This window comes from Eurypyga helias, unplaced genomic scaffold (assembly GCF_000690775.1).
Source record: "Eurypyga helias isolate BGI_N326 unplaced genomic scaffold, ASM69077v1 scaffold20469, whole genome shotgun sequence".
NCBI lineage: Eukaryota > Metazoa > Chordata > Aves > Eurypygiformes > Eurypygidae > Eurypyga > Eurypyga helias.
In genome coordinates, this window is record NW_010270355.1 from 12953 (window position 1) to 34771 (window position 21819).

A 21819-nucleotide genomic window follows, 5' to 3' on the forward strand; every position below is an offset into this window, starting at 1 on the left:
GCATCATAAGAATGGAAAGATTTTCAGACAAAATGTGAATTTGAAGTGCAGGAAGTAGATTTATACCACAACACCACATAGAAAATAAGTCTGTCGGGAGCTGGTGCAGGAAGGGTCCAGAGGGCAGACACAGTATGGGTTGACTTATGAGGATGATAGAAGGATGGACACGAAGAGGGCAGGTATGTGAATGTCATTGTTCACAGTGATTTTTTTTTTCCTTAAGTTTGTGGATTTTTTTCCCTTTTGGAAGTAAATACTATCTAATAGAGGTGCTTTCTGTGAAATATGATCATATTCTTCTAGAAGGTGAAATGGAATTTAAGAATGTGACTATTTTCTCAGGGCTAGCTATGTGAAGCCCTGACACACTGTGTATTCCACAACTGGAAACATCTCATTGCTTACAGCATACACAGCAGTGGTGAGCAGAACTTAATACCTTCTGATAGGCTGCTTCCAGCTCTCTTATGGCGTAGTTCATGTGTGATGTTTTAGGGTTTGGGGTTTTTCCCTCATTAAGGTGGCATTGCTGCAGTCTAAAGAGGTGAAGGCACTCTACCTCAGTGCAGGTGTTCTGTGTAGCATCTGCTTCCATATTAGCAGGTACCATGGCAGTTAAAGATGTGTCACTTGAAACAAAAGAAAAATTCTGCAGTAGAGTAGTTCCTACCTAAAGCAAATCAGCTGACATTCTTTCCTGGAGTAAGGTGAGATGCTGTGATGGTAGGGTGTATCAGCATACCACAATCTGCAACAGGAAGAGAAGGTGACAAGCAAGCCGAAACTAGAGTGGGGGTAGATTTGTTGTTTTAAAAAGAAAACAAACCCAAAAAAACCCACTTCTACAGTGCGTTGGCTGTGTTAGAGCATCAGGAGGGCAGGTTGTTCACTGAGGAGTTCTTCGAAAAGCAGTGTGCTTGAAGTGCTCAAATAACCTGTCAGGAAACAAATATGAAAGGGAAGAAAGTTGTCTGTGCACATGCAGCTTTTTTGGAAGCCGATTAATTACTTCTCAGTTTGCCTTGTGTTGTTGCCTGTCTCTAGTTTCAAGACAGGATGAATAATGAGGTTATATCCAAAACTGTTTCCAAAGGCACGTTTGTGCTGTCAGTTCATTTCAGAACTTAATTGCAGATAAAGAAGGAGGCACAGCTGAGAAGCAGCTAGTGCTTGTTGGAGCGAGTCCTTCCTCTGCAAGTGCTTCATTATCCAGTGTGGTGTCTCTTTACAGTGTTTTCTGCACTGTAGAATGAGAGCTTCTTAATTCCTTACTAATTATAAATATAATTCTTGCATTAAGAAGACATGCTTGATGTCTTTTTGCATTAGCATCAAAAAAATAGTACTGATCACTGACATGGAGAATTCACCCTTCAGCTAGAATATGGCTTTATTTAATATATGTTAAACCCATATAACAGGGCAAGCAGTTCAGGAAACCTGGAGAGTGAAGTTTGGGATGGAAGGACACTGAAACATGATGGATGGCATATTTTTTATATCTTCTGATTACCTGGTACAACTGCAAAACCACTGAAGCTACTCCATTGCAATGAATCGTAAATGTTGGCTGAGTGGATAAGTTGGTTTTCTGTGAGGCTGTGGATGATATGTGGTGTTCCCAAGCGCTCAAAGGGAGGCCAAGTATTAGGAGCTTGTCTGGGGAACCTAGGATGTTTCTCTCCTTCCTTAAAGAGGTCTTTCATGTAATGTTTGTGCTCATTACAATTTTAATTTACTTGCCATCTGAGAACACTGAAGTAATTTGGTCTTTTTCTTTTCTTTTTTTTTTTACCTCTCTTCCTATCCCCATCTATTTTCCCCCACAATTAATTAAATGTGGGTATAATGTCTTCTGAGGACTAACCTAGACTTCTGTAGTGGAAAGTTTGAGTCTTTTCTTGGTTACCACCCTTCACATTCCCGCTGATAGCCAATGCACTTTTGCCTCTTTACCACATTAAGAGAATAAAGCTTAACATGTAGCCTAGCTCACAACTGGAGCACCCCTATTTGTGGGCACTTCAGTAAAGGTGGGTTTGGAGAGTTCATCTCTCTTTGCCTCATGTGTCAGTGGATAGAATCATATCATCGCAGGATGGTTTGGGTTGGAAAGGACCTTAAAGACCATCTAGTTCCAACCCCCCTGCCATGGGCAGGGACACCTTCCACTAGACCAGGTTGCTCAAAGCCTCATCCAGCCTGGCCTTGAAGAAATCCAGGGATGGGGCATCCACAGCTTCTCTGGGCAACCTGTTCCAGTGCCTCACCACCCTCCCTGTGAAGAACTTCTTCCTGATATCCAATCTAAACCTCCCCCCTTTCAATTTAAACCCATTACCCCTTGTCCTGTCACTACAGGCCCTTGTAAAAAGTCCCCCTCAGCTTCCTTGTAGCCCCTTCAGGTACTGGAAGGCTGCAATAAGGTCTCCCCGGAGCCTTCTCCTCTCCAGGCTGAATTTTAGGACTTTGTTAGAAACTGGACTTAGTTAAAGTGTACTCAGTGGCACCAAGCACGAGAATATCCTAACAGCAATTTTGAAAAATAGGAGTTAGGATAGGGAAGACTGGTAAGGAGTCCCGTTAGTAATTAGCACTTGTTCAAGGTTTGAAAATGGTGGCAAAAATGCCAAGAGCTTGCAGAAATCAATGGCAGAGGTAATGTTTTTGGCATCCCTTCTAGGAAACAGCAGAGAAAGTATTCAGCCAGACAAAACCATGCATTAGAATTTAAAGGATACTTCAGGAGCTTTTCAGTCTTGTTTAAGTAAATAAGAGTATTTTGGGAGGTTTTCTTTTCCTTAGATTGAATACACTCTGAAGAGGTGAGGGGTAGTGTGATAACTAGAAACGTGACATTTTGAAATGAAAAATTACTAAACCCTTTGACAGTTTAGTTTACAGCAAGGACTGTGGGGTGCTGGGGCTTTATGAATGGATCCTCACTATAGCAACCGTTTTCCTTGTTGTTAAGGATCTTTTTGCCCTTTGTGCAGAGCTGGTGTGTGGTGTTGCTGAAGCCTCTACTAGGGATAACAGTCTTGCTGTTTCTGGCCATTCTGGAGTGAATCGGGTGATCACTTCTCCCTGCTGTACCTTTCCAATTTTATTAACTGCGTTCTCCAGTGCTCAGTGTAATGAAGATTGGTTATCTGTCAGGACAAAACAGACCAGGCTTAAAATGCGTGTACGTCAGCACCCGGCTGCGCAGTTCAATTACTCACGCTACCCGTCACTTGAAGCACTTGCAGCTCCGGGTACAAGTATTACGTCTGCAGGTGGTGATCACTGCAAATTCACGCTGTTTGTAGAGGGAAATGTTTCAACCTGCATGTCTAGCTCACTTTACATTTTATAAACTAATGGACTTCATTATGGTAACTTATTTTGGATGCACCAATTATTTCCTCTGTAATAGGATTTTGGTTCTGTACAGTCATAACCTAAAAGTGAAAACTAGAGATTGAAAGCTCAAAAAAAGAAAAAAGCCCACAAAAAACAAAACACCTCAAGGACTCTTCATAAATTTCATAATAGCTATTGTAAAATGGGCTTTAACACCAAAGAAACTGCATATTAACTGTGATGTGTTTTTTTTTCTCTTTTTAAAAACAGGTGAACCAAGGGTGATATTTCCCAAATATATCTGCTTTTTCTTCCAGACAGAAGATAAATGTGTTAGGCTGGCAAAGTAATTCTGGTAAGAGTTTTCTTGTTACTTCTATAGTGAATGTCATTATATGTCTAAGCACTTAGTCTGGCCACTGAAAGGAGCTTTCTGTACCATTAGTGCTAACAAACTTCCTCTTTCTTTCAAGATCTTGTATTTTACCTGATGGCATGTAGATGTTTCCTGATCAAGCAGTGTCAATCCACTGCTAACTGCCAGTATAACATTTACATACATCACACTTTCTTTCTGCATGTCCTGTGCTTGGTCATGATTAATGACCCAAGTGGGTTTTGTGTGGATTAAATGTTCTTGTTTCTATAGCTGCCATAACTGACTCTGGGTTTCATTTTGCCTTCCTCAGTCATCCTCTTGTTTTTTGCAGCTGAGCCTTCAGTTTCTTGTCTTGTTGGATTTAATGTCTGTTTTAAATGCTGCCATGTGTACTAATGCTGACCAACCCACGAATACTGTGGCAGCAGGGAAGACAAAGAAAGTGGTTTTATAAGAGAGTGGAGACGTTTGAGTGTTTTGAGTGCATTATCTAAAGTAAAACTAATCAGGACCAATGCTTTTGGTATTTTTCTCCCGCACATGTGCAGTAGAATCACATCTTGAATGAAGTGCTCTACAGCAGTGACTGCCACCCACTCGGTCTTGCTTGGAGGAAAACACTGAGAGCTGTTAAATCTCATGCATTGTGTTTCCAAAACTCCGGTGTTTATCGTAACTCGTTAATTTTTTTTCTTTCCCCTTGAAAGAATCTGCATGCTGTTGGAATACATAACGTGGTAGAAGATATGTTCAAATAACCTGTTAAAGAGCATGTTTTCTCTACAAAGCTTTGTAAAAGCTGCCTGTTTTCCCCTTTTATGCTTTGGTCCAACACCTTTTAGAAGCAGGCAAAGGTTGAAGCCCACATCTCAATACCAGAAGGATATTGACCGCAAAGATGCTCAGAGGGCTGGAGCACCTTTCCTATGATGAAAGGCTGCAAGAATTGGGCTTGTTCAGCCTGGAGAAGAGGAGGCTCCGAGGAGACCTCATTGCAGCTTTCCACTATCTGAAGGGGGTCTACAAGGATGCTGGGAGGGGACTTTGTACAAGGGCCTGTAGTGACAGGACAAGGGGCAATGGGTTTAAATTGAAAACAGGGAGGTTTAGATTAGATATCAGGAAGAAGTTCTTCCCAGAGAGGGTGGTGAGGCACTGGAACATGTTGCCCAGAGAAGCTGTGGATGCCCCATCCCTGGAAGTGTTCAAGGCCAGGCTGGACGAGGCTTTGAGCACCCTGGTCTAGTGGAAGGTGTCCCTGCCCATGGCAGGGGGATTGGAACTAGATGGTCTTTAAGGTCCCTTCCAACCCAAACCATTCTGTGATTCTATGATCTAGGTTACAAAGAAAAGCTGAAACCAAGTCATTAGCTCTCATTTCTGCAGAGGGAGGGAATGCTGTGTGTCACAGGCTTATTACCCAATAGATGTAGAAAATGAGTGTGTGAGGTAGTGGGCCATTAGCTAAAGGTTCACTGAAAGAAACAAAATTCTCTGAGCTCATCCTTCCCATTCCCTTCCACCTCACATTGGTGTGTTGATTCCTCAGTTCCACAGGTACTCCATCCTTTGAGAGGAGTGGGACACAGGGAAGAGTCTGTCTGCCCCCAGTCTTTTTTCCATAGGGAATGTATCTTGGGATGGATTTAACTTCTGTACTCTCCTCTACTTACAGCTCAGACATGAGCAGTGCCAGTAACTCACTGGCACGGGAATTCCTGACGGATGTCAACAGGCTGTGCAATGCAGTGGTGCAGAGGGCAGAGGCCAAGGAAGATGAAGAGGAAGAAACTCATATGGCAGCACTGGGCCAATACTTGGTTCAAGGCCGTGGGTTTATTTTGCTCACCACTCTGAACTCCACTATTGATCAGGTAATGGCTTTGTCTTACCTGGTTATAACTCTTTTATTGAGCTTCGTCTGGCTCATGTTCCTGTTGCTGCTGGTCGTCTTGCCTCTTTATACTGATCGGATGAGTTAACTGTGGAGACAGGAAGTTCAAAGTGATACGTGGCAGTTGTATTCTGTCCTTCAGTAAGAACAGAAGAAAAAATAGCTGATCACATGCCTGTTTGCCTGCTGATATTGATGGTGGGTAAACTTTTGACTGGTTAAGGCATGTGTGAAACTCGGTTGCAGTAGCTGGGTGGAAGGAGGCAGTAGGTCAGAATTTTCAAGAGAAATGAGTGTTTAATGACCCTGCAGTACAAACTGGCATTTTTTTAATTTGAGAAGGCCCTCCAAGAAGATATAATTAAAATGTAAACCTTCTATGTTGCGTATGGGCAATGAGATATATTTTTTTGCTCTTTAGCTCAAGAGAGGAAGCATTTTAGAAGTGATGGTCAGTTTATACTTTTTTTTTTTACATATGAAGTCTAGCACACATCCCTGTAGCAGCAGGTGTCCATTTCCTGCTCTTCTTCCTCTTCAGCACTGCACTAAGCAATGGGCAGGATGAGATTTGCATTACCTCTTTGTCCTTTGAACTGCAGATCCCAGTGTTTAAAAAACAGGTATTAGTTATATAACTATCCATCTAAGTGTATATATTTGTTATTTATAAAGTTACTTATCTCCATACCTTTTAATTTCATTGATACCTTCAAGTTTTGGGAGAAGGTTGTTGTTTCAGCCATCTGCCAAAATGCTCAAGTCAGCTTTTTGTGTGTGAAAATTTTTGATCTTTAAGACTGAAACAATTGTTAGTGGTGCATAGCACCCAGTAAAGGAATTATGTTGGAATGCTGTTCCTCTCTGCATTGAAATTCTTAGTGTATAAGTCTTAATCCTAGTAGGAGTGAGGGTTTTCTTGGTGGTTATTCTGTTTGTGGGTTTTTTTTTTTTTAATTAAGGGTAATTTTCCCTCTTTTCTCCCATAAATCTTCTTCTATTGTGAGTCAGTAACGTCACTTGATACACGTAAGCATCTTCCTTTGCTTAAAGGCACCATTGTGGTGTAAGGAGGAAGCTTCCCATAAAGTTCTTCTGTAGTTCCAAAAACATAACTGGGAAGTTTCAAACTTTGTCTTGGGCTTCATGTTGGCTTTGTTTAAACCAACAAGTGATTTGCTTTTACCGTTCCTGGTGTTGTTCTTTGTGTGAGGGATTAGGGGAGTTTTGGATGGAATGGGTTGCAGAGGTGTAATGAAGACCTTGGATGCGTTCTGCTGGGCTCCAGGTAATGATTATAGCACTCCTTGCGGTTAGGTCATTTTTCAGTGCACAGGCCAGCAGAAAGGCATAGGGAACGGCATGTTGAGTAGCTCTGTAAAATAAAGAAGGTTAACCTATTTTTTTAGAAGTACAAAATTGTTTCTATTTTGTGCCTAACGTAGGAGCTGACATGTCGGGAAGAACTTCTGACACTCCTCCTGTCACTTCTGCCACTGGTGTGGAAAATCCCCGTCCAAGAGGAAAAAGCAATAGGTATGTTCCATCCCACTCAGTATTAAGGACCTTTAAAGAAGTGGTTAGAGTACCACAGAGCTGCGGATTCCCAACTGAAGAGCAGTAGTTCGTTGTAATACATCTTCGTTCTGTGCCAAGAGGGTGGATTCTGCAGAGAACTTCAACTCAAATACCGATGTTGTGTCAGCCTGCAGGGAAGATGGAAATGGTATAGAGAAGGTGAAGGCTGTTGGTTGGTGGGAAGGGCAGTGCTCACGTTACTGTGTAGCTGGACTTGGTTTGCTGGTGGTGATACTTCTTTTTTCAGGTGATTTGGGAGTAAAAGAGGTTTGAAAGAGTAAGTGATATTTTTGCTCATGTGAAGTGTTTCATGATGGGTAAAAGGGAAAAACATACTGATTCTTTTAAAAAAAAAAAGTGATACATGCTGGCACTAGAGACAGAATGAGGGAGGTGATTCTCCCCCTCTACTCTGCTCTTGTGAGACCCCACCTGCAGTACTGCATCCAGCTGTGGAACCCCCAACATCAGAAGGATATAGACCAGTTGGAGCGAGGCCAGAGGAGGCCACGAAGATGCTCAGAGGGCTGGAGCACCTCTGCTATGGGGACAGGTTGAGAGAATTGGGCTTCTTCAGCCTGGAGAAGAGAAGGCTCCGGGGAGACCTGATTGCAGCCTTCCAGTACCTGAAGGGGCTACAAGGAAGCTGGGGGAGACTTTTTACAAGGGCCTGTAGTGACAGGACAAGGGGTAACGGGTTTAAATTGAAAGTGGGGAGGTTTAGATTAGATATCAGGAAGAAGTTCTTCACAGAGAGGGTGGTGAGGCACTGGAACAGGTTGCCCAGAGAAGCTGTGGATGCCCCATCCCTGGATGTCTTCAAGGCCAGGCTGGATGAGGCTTTGAGCAACCTGGTCTAGTGGAAGGTGTCCCTGCCCATGGCAGGGGAGTTGGAACTGGATGGTCTTTAAGGTCCCTTCCAACCCAAACCGTTCTCTGATTCTATGAATGAAACAGACTTTTTCTTCTAAAATTGAGGAAACGGGAAGTAGAGGTAAGCTTAAAGCCAAACAGTAGACAGAGTAGGAAAAATGCAGTTTTATCAGGAAGACAGGTCCTAAAAAAATAGAATAACACTGGATGATTATGAACAGAACCTGTCTACATTCCTTAGAAAATATGATGCTCTGTGTAAGAAACTGGTGTGCTGATTGAGGAATTGATTCACAAGGGTTTAACTGCCGAAGAGTCAGCTTAAAGTGAACTAAAAGGGATGGTATAAAATAATCTGCATAAAAACTAAACCAGGAAATGGCAAGGTTTGTTTGCTTTGGGCTCTTGAATTTGTCTGATGCATTCTTTTCCTTATTAGACGATAAAAAAAAGAGGATGAAACAACTTAAGTTACCTGTCCAGAGTTCCCAAGGGTTCTCACCTGAAGATCTCCTTTTTTTTTTTCTTTTTTCCCTCCCATTTGAAACTCCTGCAAATTTGAAGGCTTTTGTTAATATTTGTAGACTTGGGAGTATTTAAAATGCCAGTTTCATATCATTTTATATAATAAACTTTTCCTCTTGCTCAATTTCATCATTCTTTCGTGCTCCTGTAAGCATGATAGAATTGAAAAACCATTTTGATTATCTTAGAACTCAGTGACTTTTCCAGGGTTAGTTTAAAATGCTGGTGTGCAAATAGGTTTTAAGACGTTCTGGGTTTGCACTCTGCATAGTGCACAGTTTTTGTTTCTGCAGATTTCCCTTCCGTAGTACTGATGCAGTAAGCATGATATGTATCCCATTCTGTGCAAAGAGCTCTTATTTTTTCTTGTCTTGGACTGAAGTAGATCCACCTGGACTAGGCAGCTTTTTTCATTCTCTGTTGGAAATGCCCTTTGTTTGATGAAGTACTCCTGGTTAACTTCCTGCCTCCAAACTGGATGATGTTTCCTCCTTGAGCATCATAACTATGATCTGCGGAACAGCAAGGCGCAGTCATGCCTGCACACGGAAGCATCTCCTTTCAGTTTGATTAATGATTGTATCTACTGGGGGACTGTTAGTGCCATCTATCACATTTTGTTAAATACTGAACTTACTGGATGGTCAGTACTTGCAGTTGTTTCATGCTGGGTATTTACTAGCCTAGGCAACCAGATGCAGTTCTGTTTCTGGTTAAAAATGAGGGCAGATTTTATCCAAGAACATATAGGCTTTTTTCCTCTGAGTTTACCAGTACAAATTAACTGGTGGTACTTATGTTATTGTTCAACATATTCTTGCCTATTGAATCAGATTTAAATTTTACATTGGCTATTTCATACTGCGTACTCGAAAGGGTTTTTTTGGCTTGGCTTTTATGGGAATATTCAGCACCTTAAATATTGTTCTTTTCCATCTCCCTCTTGTCCCTGATCATTTTAAAATCCAGTATCTTTATTTCTGCTTTTTGTTTTAGAACAATTAACACTGAAGTAAAGACTGAGGCCTGCATACTTGAAGATCCACACTGTTTCTAAGTAGGGAAATTACTTTATTCTGTTACTGCGGGTGTGCTAACAGTTTCCTCTTCATGCATTGTAAGAGGGCTAATGCACCCAGTTCCTGTAGCAGCTGACTTGCAAAAAGTGACAATGGGTCATCAAGTTGAAAAAGACCTTTTTTTCCTCCCCTTGGCGTTCATCACTTGTGGGATAGGGCTGTTTGGCAATGCTAATAGTGATGCTTCAAATATACTGATATTGCTTGAGTAACTGGCTAAAACTGCTGCTTCCTTAGCAAGTGAGAGAGGAGATCTCGGAGCTGGTATCCTGCTGGTTAATACTTTACATTTTGGTGTATCAGTATGTCTAACTTACCCGAATTTAAATGGAATATAACCAGAGGCTTGTGCCTACACTGTTCCTCTATATCCTATCTGTAACAGGCCAGATGATTTGCAGACTAAACTTTCTTCCCTTCGCTTACTGAAATGTCTCTTCATCTACGTTAATAGCAAACAGAATAGCTATGCCTACAGGAGAAGTTCTCTACAACTCTCTACTCTCTAGCACATTTTTGTCTGACCCTAGTTAGAAAATGAACTAATTTGTCTAGGTTTTGAAAATAGCCAGGGTGGTTCCCAAACATGAGTTGTTCCTGACTTTTTTTTGTACTGAAAACATCAGACATGGGTATATGCAACACCATGACCTATTGGGATACACATTTATTTCATACTTCTAAGCTGAAAGTGTTAAACCATGAAATTAAGAAGAATGTTTTACGTACTATAATGTTTCTGAATGTTCCTTTTATCTCCTGTTTCAACAGGATTTAATATACCCTTTACAGTAGGCATATGCCTGACCAAAGAGAACAATTCCAGTTCCGTGAAATCCACTCAGGAAAAAGTAGGCTTAGATGGAGGCACTCGTTCAGCTCTTCGGACTGCCGTAAAACTGAATGCTCGAGCTCGAAAAAGCGGGCGCCTGCGCAAAACCACCCAGTGTTATTCCGTGCGGGATGCAAGAAGATCTCAGCTGTCCACTTCGGATTCAGAAGGCAATTCTGATGACAAGACCTCTGTAGTAACGGAACGCAGGCGCTCCCACTTACTGCAACCTTTTCTGACATACCCAGTTAGGGACAGCCACCTTGTAGGTAGAAGTGATTGTTTACCCGCAGAAGTGGTACCGAATTCTGCTCCTGATGCCCCTAATCTAGAAAATTCCAGCCAAATTACTCCAGCACACGGGCTAAACCCAGAGATTTTGAATGAGCCAGCTGCGGGAATTGCTGAGAGCAACATGGATAACTCTCCCTTTGATTTATGCCATGTCTTATTGTCACTCCTAGAGAAAGTGTGCAAATTTGATATTACTTTGAATCACAGTTCTGCTCTTTCAGCTAGTGTGGTGCCCACGTTGACAGAGTTCTTATCCGGATTTGGGGACTCTTGCGGTGTGAGTAGTAGTAACACCGAAACGGAAGCAGTTTCCACAGGGTGGACGGAAGAACCTGTGGCTCTGGTCCAAAGGATGCTCTTTCCAACAATTTAGACATTAGCAACACGGAAACAATGCCCGACAACTTAAGAAGAAATCTAACGGACTTGCTTAAAGCTGCGTTAAAAATCAGAACTGGCTTGGGAAAGCAACCTGATCCTTTTGCTCCAGGATACAAGAAAACACTACAGCAGCCGGATCAGGATAACTTCATGTTTTCTAGATACCATCACAGAGCCTTGCTTCTACCTGAGGTTATAGAAGGGGTCTTGCAGATTCTGATCTGCTGCCTACAAAGTGCAGCCTCCAATCCTTTCTACTTCAGCCAAGCTATAGATCTGGTTCATGAGTTCATACAGCATCAGGGATTTAAGCTGTTTGAGGTAACGGTGCTTCAGATGGAATGGCTGTGTATGAAGAGTGAGGGAGTACCTGGGGAAGCCTCAGAGCATCTGAAAGCCTTGATCAACAGCATCATGAAAATCATCAGCACCGTCAAAAAAGTGAAATCGGAGCAGCTCCATCAGTCGGTGTGTACAAGAAAGCGGCACAGGCGGTGTGAGTACTCCCACTTCATGCATCACCACAGAGATCTCTCTGGGCTCTCTGTATCTGCTTTTAAAAACCAAGCTTCCAAAAGCCCCTTTGAAACTGCTGACGGAGAAGTTCACTACCCTGACAGGTGCTGCTGCATTGCTGTCTGTGCACACCAGTGTTTGCACTTGTTGCAGCAGGTTTCCTTGAGCAGTACTTGTGTTCAGATTCTCTTGGGTGTACATAATGTGGGAATATGTTGCTGTATGGATCCCAAGTCTGTGATTGTCCCGTTGCTCCGTGCTTCCAAGCTGCCAATATTAAAAAACTTTCAACAGCACATATTGAACATCCTTAACAAGTTCATATTGGACCAGCTGGGTGGAGCAGAAGTTTCTCCAAAAATTATACAGGCATCGTGCAATATATGTACTGTTGACTCTGACCAACTTGCTCAGCTGGAAGACACCCTGCGGGGCCACTCTAGCGATGTGGGTCTTGCGCCTACTTCCTCTTGCCGAGTTCAGGGAATTCTGCCTAGCAGTGGATCTGAAGATGTGTTGTTGAGATGGGATGCACTGGAGGCTTATCAGGACATTGTTTTTGACGAAGACAAGCCACGTGGCGTGCAGGTTGCAAGCCATGTCTGCCACTTAATTCAAAAGGGAAATGCAGTGGTCCAGTGGAAGCTCTATAACTCTATTTACAATCCTGTGCTTCAGAGAGGGGTTGAGCTAGCTTGCCACGCTCAACAACTCAGACTGACTACAGCTGATAAACACACGTGCAGCTACCACAGCCAGGGTTTGCCTTTGGAAGTACTTCAGATCTATTTGCAGGCGCTCCCTGTGTTGCTTAAATCCAGGTTGGTTGATTTTCTGTTTGTTAATGGAAGCATGCTGGTTATGTACTGAGCTCTGTATATTGGTCACTGATCAGAATGAAGTTTTAGGTGGACTGTAGCATGCACTTGCGTATTTTAGGGGTGGCAACAAGATAAATGCTTGAATAATGTAAGTTTTGGTCCTAGATCCCTAAACCATAGAAAGTGAGGGCTCTCTACTGATGGGTTATGGGCTCTAATGCCAGAGTGCCTAGAAACAGATAAAATCTTTGTCCAGTGTGATATGCTCTTTGCCTCTTCATTCCTCATGCTAAAGTGAATCAGGAATGTTGAACAGATTCACATGTCACTTTTCTGTGGGAATTAGACTACTTCGGTTTCTCATCTGTTTCCCTCTTCCTTTGAGAATAGAAACCACCTCTCATTTGGAAGGCTTGAGAGTTTTACTTGTCCTGAAATAACTGTTTCCTAATTGACAAAATCCTGCTAATTTAAACATAGTCTTAAAAAAAAAAAATCATTCTTCCAAGGTGTTAAAAAGAGCCTTTCCTATTTATCATTGATGTGATGAAATAGTTGTTTCACAGGACATGGAGAAGCTTATTCAGAATATGAATGTGCCCTTTCACCCAGGAAAGAGTCTGATATTTTCCGTTGGAGTCCTGATAGACTGCAGTGAATTCGGTAGGGTTGCCTGAGACAGCTACAAAGAATAGGCTAGTATTGTACTCCACTTTATATGAGGATTGTCTATTACATTTTTAACTCTGAGCCTAACCTATGCTGTATGACAAGCTGTTAACTTTTTAAAGTGGACTTAGTGGCCAAGAGGCAAGAGAAGTAAAGATTAGATTAAAAAAAGGTTTAACATATCCTATTTCTTACTGACTTAAAGATGGGAATATGCAAGTAAGTTCATGAATCATTTGGTTCGAGAGTGTTTAACTTGGTTACAGTAAAAGCTGACCCAGGGGGAAGGAGATGAGAGGGTAAGGAAGGTGGATGTCTGCAAGTGAACATAGTACACCAGGAAGCTTATACGTCCTTACCCCAAATTCCATATGAAGTTAATGTAATACTTGGAGTGGAAAGAAGGGAAAATATACTTGGGCAGGTGGGGTGGTTGTTTAACATTGGACGTCCTGGTGTAACACTCACACAGAAAGCTGTGCTTGAAAGGTATTTGTGAATTCTGTGTGAAAGGCGTGGTCCATGCAAATAGTAGACATAGCTAGTAAAAGGTCTTAAAACCTCAAATTTGTTTGAGAAGGAATCTGGACTTTCTGGTGAAGTTACAAAACTGTGAGAAATAAAGATACTAGCTCCAATTGCTAGTAAAAAGTTAAGGGGAGGAAGTACCACTAAAGAGCAAATGTCATATAGTTAAACACCTTTAATGTTTTGGACATCATACATCTTTGTGGTCTACATTTTGGAGGTTAAGCAGTATTTCCTACATTAAATCTTGCCAAAAAATGGCATTTTCTACTACCAGATGAATGATGTTTACTGGGGACTCTAGAGTACTGCAAACAAGTTCCTCTTTAATTTTCAGTTCACAGTAACTTACAGCAACTGCTGTAAATGTGATGAGTTTTTGGTGTTACTCAGGTGTGTAGAACCGAGGGTTATTTTTGGATGGGATACCATCTGAGCTACGTGAATTTGTGGCTGACTTGTAAGGTAACTCCAATGCTTTCTCTTGCAGGGTAATTAGAGACTTGTTTCTGAGCTGTAATGGAGTGAATCAAATGACCGAGTTAAATTACTTAGATACCTTAAGAAGCCATTCTTTGAAAGTGTTAGAGACTTTGATACTCTGCCTTGGTGATCAGCAGAAAGGCTATGCAATGCCAGAACTGGAAGAGCTGAACAGCCAACAACAGGAGTCTACGTCTGACTTGCCTGCGTCTCTTTGTAGCCAGCATGCTGTGTCAGAAGCTCCTCAAAGCCTGAGCAAGTTTTATGCTGGCTTGAAAGAGGCTTACCCAAAAAAGAAAAAGTTTGTCAGCCAAGACATTCACGTCGATACGATAAACCTATTCCTCTGTGTGGCTTTTTTATGTGTAAGTAAAGAAGCAGATGGCGATCTGGATTCAGCTAATGACTCTGAAGATACGTCAGGATACGATAGTACCGCTAGTGAGCAATTAGGCCGCAAATTACCATATCTGTCACTGGAAAGCCTTACTTTGCCCTCCCTGGAACATGTTCACAGGGCTGCGGATATTTGGTCCATGTGTCGTTGCATATATTTGCATAGTTCAGTTTTCCAGCGACAGTTCCATAGACTTGGAGGCTTTGAAGCATGCCATAGGTTACTAATCCTGATAATTCAGAGACTTGCAAAAAATAAGGAAAAGGAGCAAAGGAAGAGGGAGAGAGTATTGAGTGAAAGCAGCAGAAGCTCACATGGGAGTCCTCGTGGTGAGCTTCTCAACAGGGGTGACTCTGTTCAACTGGCTAAAAGCAGAGAAGTGACTCAACTGGAGCTCGATAGTTCAGATGGTCTTGCTGGTGCAGAACAGCTGGTGCCTGAATGTGTCTCCTGTGACAGCTCTTTGAGTAAGGAACAGGCTTCAGTGGCTTCCGTTGCCAGTCTTGAAGGGATGAAGACTTCTGTAAGAGAGGAGACTGAGTGGGCCCTTCAAGGCATCAGACTTCTAGAAGCTCTGCTGACAATCTGTCTGCACAGTGCAAGCACCATGCAGCAGAAGATGGAAACGGAGATGCCTCACCAGGTACTGTGCAACTTCCCTGGGGTTACCTGACTCTACTGTTAAAGCAATAACAAGTGTATCCGGTTAAAAGTTCCTGTGGAGATGAAAAAAGCTGATGCCTTCATTATGGTACCGTATTTTTTGTGTCGTGCCAAAAGCGTATGCTTCGGTGGTGTGCTCAGTAGTCAGGGGTAGTGGTCGGCAGGCATGAGAGTGGGAGAGGGTGGATGAACAAACTGGCGGTTGCTGTTCTCCAACATAATCTTGTCCTCCGCTCTGTTGGGTTGGATCCCTGCTCATGCCAATTGCCAGCTCCTTGGGGGCTGGGAGAGACTTCCAGAATGGCAGGTTGATCCAGGCTGGATGAGGCTTTTACCTTGCTCATTTCTTTGACCTGTTTCGCGTTTATTTTTCATGTACCTGTTGCAGTTTGTTTGCAAGGTATCTTGAGTCCCAGGGAAGACTGATCCTGGCAGATGAAAATTTTGGTGTTTTTGCATAAAATGGTCCTGACTAGAGGAAAGGAGAGGTTTCCCCTGGCTGCATGGGCAGCAGTGGATGTTGACAGCTATCAATTGGTGACTGATTGTGCCTGTTGGTTTTTTTTCTGTTTGTTTGGGTTTTTTTCTGGTCAGTTATGGCCTGCTTTTTCTGGTTTTTCCCCATGTAGTTCTTCAGTCCAGTCCCACATTCTTCAGTGGCAGTCTGAGCTGATGGGATTGGAACGGTGGGAGAGACCTGGGAGTTGTGTTTTGGTGTTTTTTAAAAGGGTATTCAGTGGAGACTGGTGGGATTGAAGGAGAGCTGCGTAGTCAAGACGTGAGCGTTGCACGTAGTGATTCACACATGGTGTTTCAGAGCGTTCTGAGCAGAGCAGGCGCTTGAGAAAGAGGAATGCTGAGGGCACAGGTACTGAAGGGGCACCTGAAAAAACTATTACTTAAGCTCTAGAGCTGGACTAATTCTGTGCTCAACCAAGTTGTGACTTCACAGAAGATGCCTTCAGTGGGCTTTAATGTTTTCGTTGCTGTCTTGTTTTGCTTGGCAGCTTGTTACAGAAGCAGGAGGTGTTACCTCCAGGGGAGAACCAGAAACTGGAATTCTGTCTGGGCCAAGCACTGTTTTTGTGAACTTGGACATGTCACCTTCTGCCCTGTTAACTTCTCTAGTAATATCGTGGTGTGATCTGCATGCCCCATGTACTCTAAACTGTTTCAGAGACATTTATTTTTGAAACAGTACATTCACTTGTGATGTTTGGGAAACAGCACGTTGCCAGATTTTTTCAGTGTGCAGATTGCTTAACCAGCTACATTTTGTCATGACAAACAGGATGAATCTTTCTTACTGCAAGAGACTGGGTGAAGTCTGATGGCTTTAGCTGAGAAGCCAGATGAGTGGAGGTGGAAGGAGCAGTTCTTTAAATTACTAGACCATTCCTGTTAGCCAAAACAGAGTAACATGAATGAAAATGTTTATCTCCCCCAAAACAGAGTACTGGAGTGGATGATATCTTACTTCAAATAAGAGAGCAGCTTGCTCAATCAAAAGTGATAGAAACTGACTTGGCAAAGCCTCTCTTTGATTCCCTGCTTCGTGTTGCGTTGGGCACCTTTTCTGCTGATCTGGATCATTCTGAAGAAAAAACTGAGAAGGTATGAAACACCATCCGAGTCATCAAAATCAAAATAGTGCAGCGTTTGCTCACTGGGTGTATGTTGCTCAGGTCTGTCTTTAAACCCAGTAGGACACTTGTAAATGTGTTTGGTTGTTGTGGCGGTTGAAGATGTAATTTTCTGATTCTCATCTGTAAGCGTGGAAGTTGAATGGAGGTTACTGATATGCTCCCACAGAAACAAGTCGTGCCCCAGAAGGGTGCAAGCTGTGTTACACTTCAAGGGCGTACCCGCAACCGGGCGTTCTCTTCGCCCTTTCGTCCCACAGCAGTGTGCGACGAACTGTCGGAGGGAGAGCTTCCACCAGGGATGGTGACTGGCCTCAGTGGCTGCAGACGTATCTTCACCTTAAAGTGAATGTCAAGATGAGTGTCTGTTGTGATAGTGGTTTTGGAAATGCAGTAATTCTTGAGGCGTTGGCCACCAGCTCAACAGAGCTTTGATCAGGTAGTTTGCAAAGATGGATTTTTCTTCCTGAGTCCGTTTTCTGTGTAAGAGTGAAGTATCTGTAGTAAAGCATATCTCAAGTTTTTTGCAAGTATATGATGAGTTTGCTTCTCTTGCTGGTGAGCTTGGAGAAAATGGGCATCTGGAAGGTTCTTAAATTGCTTTTCTGACCAAAAATGATAAATTTGTGTTCTACAGACCCATTACACTGAAACGGCTCCTGTGTCACAACCCGCCGATATTTCTGAAGAAACGGAAGAACCGCAGTGCTGTAGCCTTCAACTTTTTGCTGAAGAAGAAGGATATGAAGCGGACAGTGAGAGTAACCCCGATGACAGTGAAACCAACAATGAAGGTAAATGTGAACTTGCGGACTAGACAGAGCTGTCTTTGACACAGCAAAGCTTGCGTGTCTTTTGAGAAGGGCAGAAATAGGGTAGTAAAACCAGCACATAGAGTGAGCATCAGACGTTTGACGGAACTTGTGAACTTCTTTACTCCTAGTAGGGTGCCATTACAGATGGAAAGGTGATGCATCTCTTACCGAGTATTACAGGAACTGTTCTGGCTTGGTTTTCTTGGTTTATATGACTCTTGCTTTAAATTCAGGTTGCTCAAATCTCTTGATGCAGTCTAGAAGTAGTTTTCACCAGAGATGCTTTTCAGTAGTTTGTCTGAAAATCAATGTTCAATTTTTTTTTATTTAGCATTACAGCAATCTAGTAAACATCATTCTAATTACACCCCTTTATAGTCAGTCAGCAACTGATGTGAACATCTCTTGCTGTATTCTGTTGGTGTAATTAGTTTTGAACCAGAACTTGCTTTAATTTTCCTTTGTGCCGAACATCTGGATGCTTATGTTCTTGCATGAAGTTAGTGTGAGTGCAGCCTTTGAGAGCTGCATTCAGCTGTTGCTGTTGACCTGTGTGACGAGGCTCTATCAAGAGACATAAAACACTCTAAAAGGGTTTCTGAATTAAAAACTTAACCTGAAATGCTTGTGTGAAACGTATGTCTGTACCAAATAACTTTAAGCAATGTGTGTTAAAGTCTCTCCAAGATAGGGGAGGGCTTAAATGTTTTTCTTTTGCTTTTTTGGTTGTCATGGAGGTACTCTCTCATTTTCAGAGTTACTGAACTAAACCGCCTCCCCCAACCCTTTGACATGAAGTGAAATCTGGTGCATGTATGTCCTTTCTTGGCAGGCTCTGAGCTCTGTCTAGAAGCTTGAGGCTCAATTACATTGTTTTTACTGTCATGTTTCATCATTACTGTGTGTGCCTAGTTCCCAGGAAGTGAAGGCACATAGTTTAAGGGCATGTAACAGGAGAAACGAATCCTTGCCCTTCTGTATTGGCAGGAAAATATGAAAATCTGAAGCAGAACAGAAGACTATCCTAACTTCTGAAATCTGCTTATAAGCTGCTGGCTCTTTTCCTTTGGTACCTATGAGAATGTTGGAGAAAGTATGTCCTTGGATGTGGTGCCTAAATCATGCAAACTGTATTCAGCTGAGTATGGTTCAGTAAGACAAGTGTTTTCTTTCAGGAGCAGACACAAAAGCAGAACCGGGATGTGCTGGTCCTTCAGGTTATTTTAATGACCCAGCTGAAAACCTCAGTCAAGGAGAACTGTTGTATCCTGAAATCTGCATGTTAGAATTAAACTTGCTCTCAGCTGGTACTGTGAGTTTAGATGTGCTTGCTCATGTGTTCCAAAGCTGCCTGAAAATCGTCAGCCAGAAGGAGAGAAATGCCACTGTACTTATAGAACAGGTAAAACCGTTATGACCAAAGGCGACAGCTTAGCCGGTGTTGGTCTTTTTATTCAGTTCTGTAGTACCCATATACCTAATAGTCATCTCCAGAAATACTCGCGCTTGGTATGGCATTTGGTAAAACCTGGAGCCAGTGTAAGTGTCTCATATTGCCAGCTGCTATGTTACCAGGAACTATGGCTGACTCATGTGTTGAGTGATATTTGCCCTACAGTGCTTTTGAGTTTCAGCTGCCTTCCTTTATCAAGACTGTTCAGTCTCAAGAGCTATAGGTACAGATTTAATGATTGTCAGACCATTGGAAAAAACATCACAAATACCGTCTTGTACGTGTGTATATGTAAACCTTCTAATCAGTGGTGTACCTCAAAAAGAGTTCTCGCTTCTATTGTTTGTAAGTTTGTATTAGAAATGAGGTGTGCTCGTGGTGATCACCTCATGGTGCCTTGGGTTTTCTGATGGCTAGATTTTTTGGTGACTAAGTTGGGTATGCCTGTTTTGCAGAAGATGGAAATATGGTTAATCTGAGCTTGACGTGCCTGTTTATCTAACCGTTTGACTGAGAAGCAAAGTCGGTGCTTTACAACTTAAACGAAAAGCAGGAAAGGAAAACCTTGTTTTATTTCAGTACTCCAATTGTTTGTGTGAATTACTAGCTTTCAATAACTAGCACACATGTATTTCTTTGCCCTGAGCTTACACGTGTGAAACTACTTACAACTGAAAATCTCATTTTCATTACTCTTCACTATCATTTAGAAAGAGCAGTTGATCAAACTAATGAATTTAGAGGGTTTTAATGCCTTCAAATGCTTTTCAAATTGCCTTTATCCAAGATGCATTTGTGAAGGATGCTTGTAAGCAAAAGGCTTTATGTAATTACTTTTTAAAGTAATCTTGGCTAAAAAGGTTAGGGAAAGGTTGAATGTGCTTCAAGTATTGCATCACTGTGTCAATACACTGCATTTTGTCACAGCCTGTCAAATCCCATAACTGTTACGGGGGAGGAGACAAGGGAGATCTTAACTGCTAAACTGATAATGGCTCAATGGTTTCTTCCTAGAATAACTTTGATTTCTAAGTCTCTCTTCTGTAACTGAGCTGTCCAGCACATGAGAGAATGATCATTAGCAAATATAAAGAAGTATTTCCATAATCTAAAGTAACTGAGATTTGTATTTAAAATCAAGAGTAGACAAGAATTGATTAAAATAAATTATTCTTTCAGCTGGTGTTTATTTTTCAGATAACCACTTTCCCGTTTTTGTCTTTTTTAATAGGGAGCTGTTAAACATCTTCTGGGAGGGTTTCTGAACATATTGACACAGACAGACCCCAGTTATCATGGTGAGCTCCTGAGTTTTTAATGCGGTGGTTTTTACACTTATTTCAGGGTAACTTAAATATTGTTGTTCTTAGAACATAACTAAAAATTTGAGTGCCTGTATATATATTCACAATGCAAATGCGAAATTGACAAAGCAAATGCTTTGGCATGTGTGAATTTATGCAGCTGCTTCAGCTTGTGACAAGTATCTGACCCGTGTGTAAATACAGGGTTATTTCTGAGCTAGTGGAAATCTGTTATTTAAACACACGTTGGCAGATCAGAAAATGATAGTTGAAATCATAAACCTAGGGTGGCAGTGTTAAACTTTGCTGGGAAAAATAGCAGTTATCTTGCTTACTGAATGTGACGCTGTCACAACTTAAGTTCTTCTTTCAAATATCTTTGGGTTTAGTGATGTCTTTATTGAGTTGTATTTCAAATCGGAAAACAGCTAGCTCATCCAAGAATGTGGAAGCAAATGAAATGCTTGCCCGAAGGTAGGCTGACACAGTGAGGTTGCTCCACAGCAGGAAAGGATGTATACCCATCCCAGGACTTTGATCCCCGGCTTTGTGGGGAGAGCTGCTGCAGTGTAGATGCTACTTTCCCAGACTTTCGGACTCCACTTGGCAAACCTGGGAGCCAAGACTTGCTGTAGCCATCCGGATTCCTTCAACGGTAATTTGAATGGCAGTGTCAGGAAGTACTGTTGAATCTCTCTAAAGTTCATCATGTAATCCTTACTGCTTCCAGGATTGGAAATCTTTTCACAAAATAGTCTGAATTCCAAGTTAATCTTTCCTCATAGTAGTGTGGAATATACATGTTTAAAGCTTTTAAAAACTCTTCTCAAGAGTATTTTCTCATCTTGCTTTTAGCGTGTCAGATGGTGCTGGTAGACCTGTTAGTGTCCTTGATGAGTTCACAGACACGTTCAGAAGAGCTAACGCTGCTTCTGAGGATATTTTTGGAGAAGACACCTTGTACGGTATGTATGGAGTAGCACGTAGCAGAATTCAGAGGCTTAATGAGGAGAAAAGAAGAAGAAAAAAAAAAATCCAAAAACCCTTTTGTGTCCAAGTATTTTGGGTAATAAGGAGACTGTAACAGCAACATTCTAACTGATCAGAGCAAATAACATCTGGTTGTTGAAATAATTCATTCTCAAAACATGAATAGGAGATAAGAAAAGAGAGGGCTTTGAAGTGTGGGTTAGTCCTGGGAACTCTCTTCAGCCTAAGAGAACAAGATTCCTCTTGAGGAGACTGACATTGTGGTTATGGATGACAGAACACTGTAATACTGTAGAATTTGAAGTCATTCCCTTAAAGGTAAGAAGCATCTCACTTTTTCAGGAATGCTTTAGC

General features: G+C 42.0%; 1 protein-coding gene across 1 annotated transcript in view; it reads left to right on the forward strand.

Annotated features, from left to right (window-relative positions):
• Nucleotides 1-5409: 5409 nt before the first annotated feature.
• The window catches only part of LOC104514676 (lysosomal-trafficking regulator-like), a gene marked incomplete at its 3' end in the record, with an annotated part of 46889 nt that continues 30479 nt past the window's right edge, over nt 5410-21819 (forward strand). The window contains 10 exon segments of the mRNA XM_010158425.1: nt 5410-5601; nt 7067-7157; nt 10448-11170; nt 11173-12520; nt 14208-15240; nt 16713-16874; nt 17541-17697; nt 18894-19120; nt 20403-20469; nt 21331-21440. Coding sequence (XP_010156727.1) covers nt 5410-5601; nt 7067-7157; nt 10448-11170; nt 11173-12520; nt 14208-15240; nt 16713-16874; nt 17541-17697; nt 18894-19120; nt 20403-20469; nt 21331-21440 — 4110 coding nt within the window.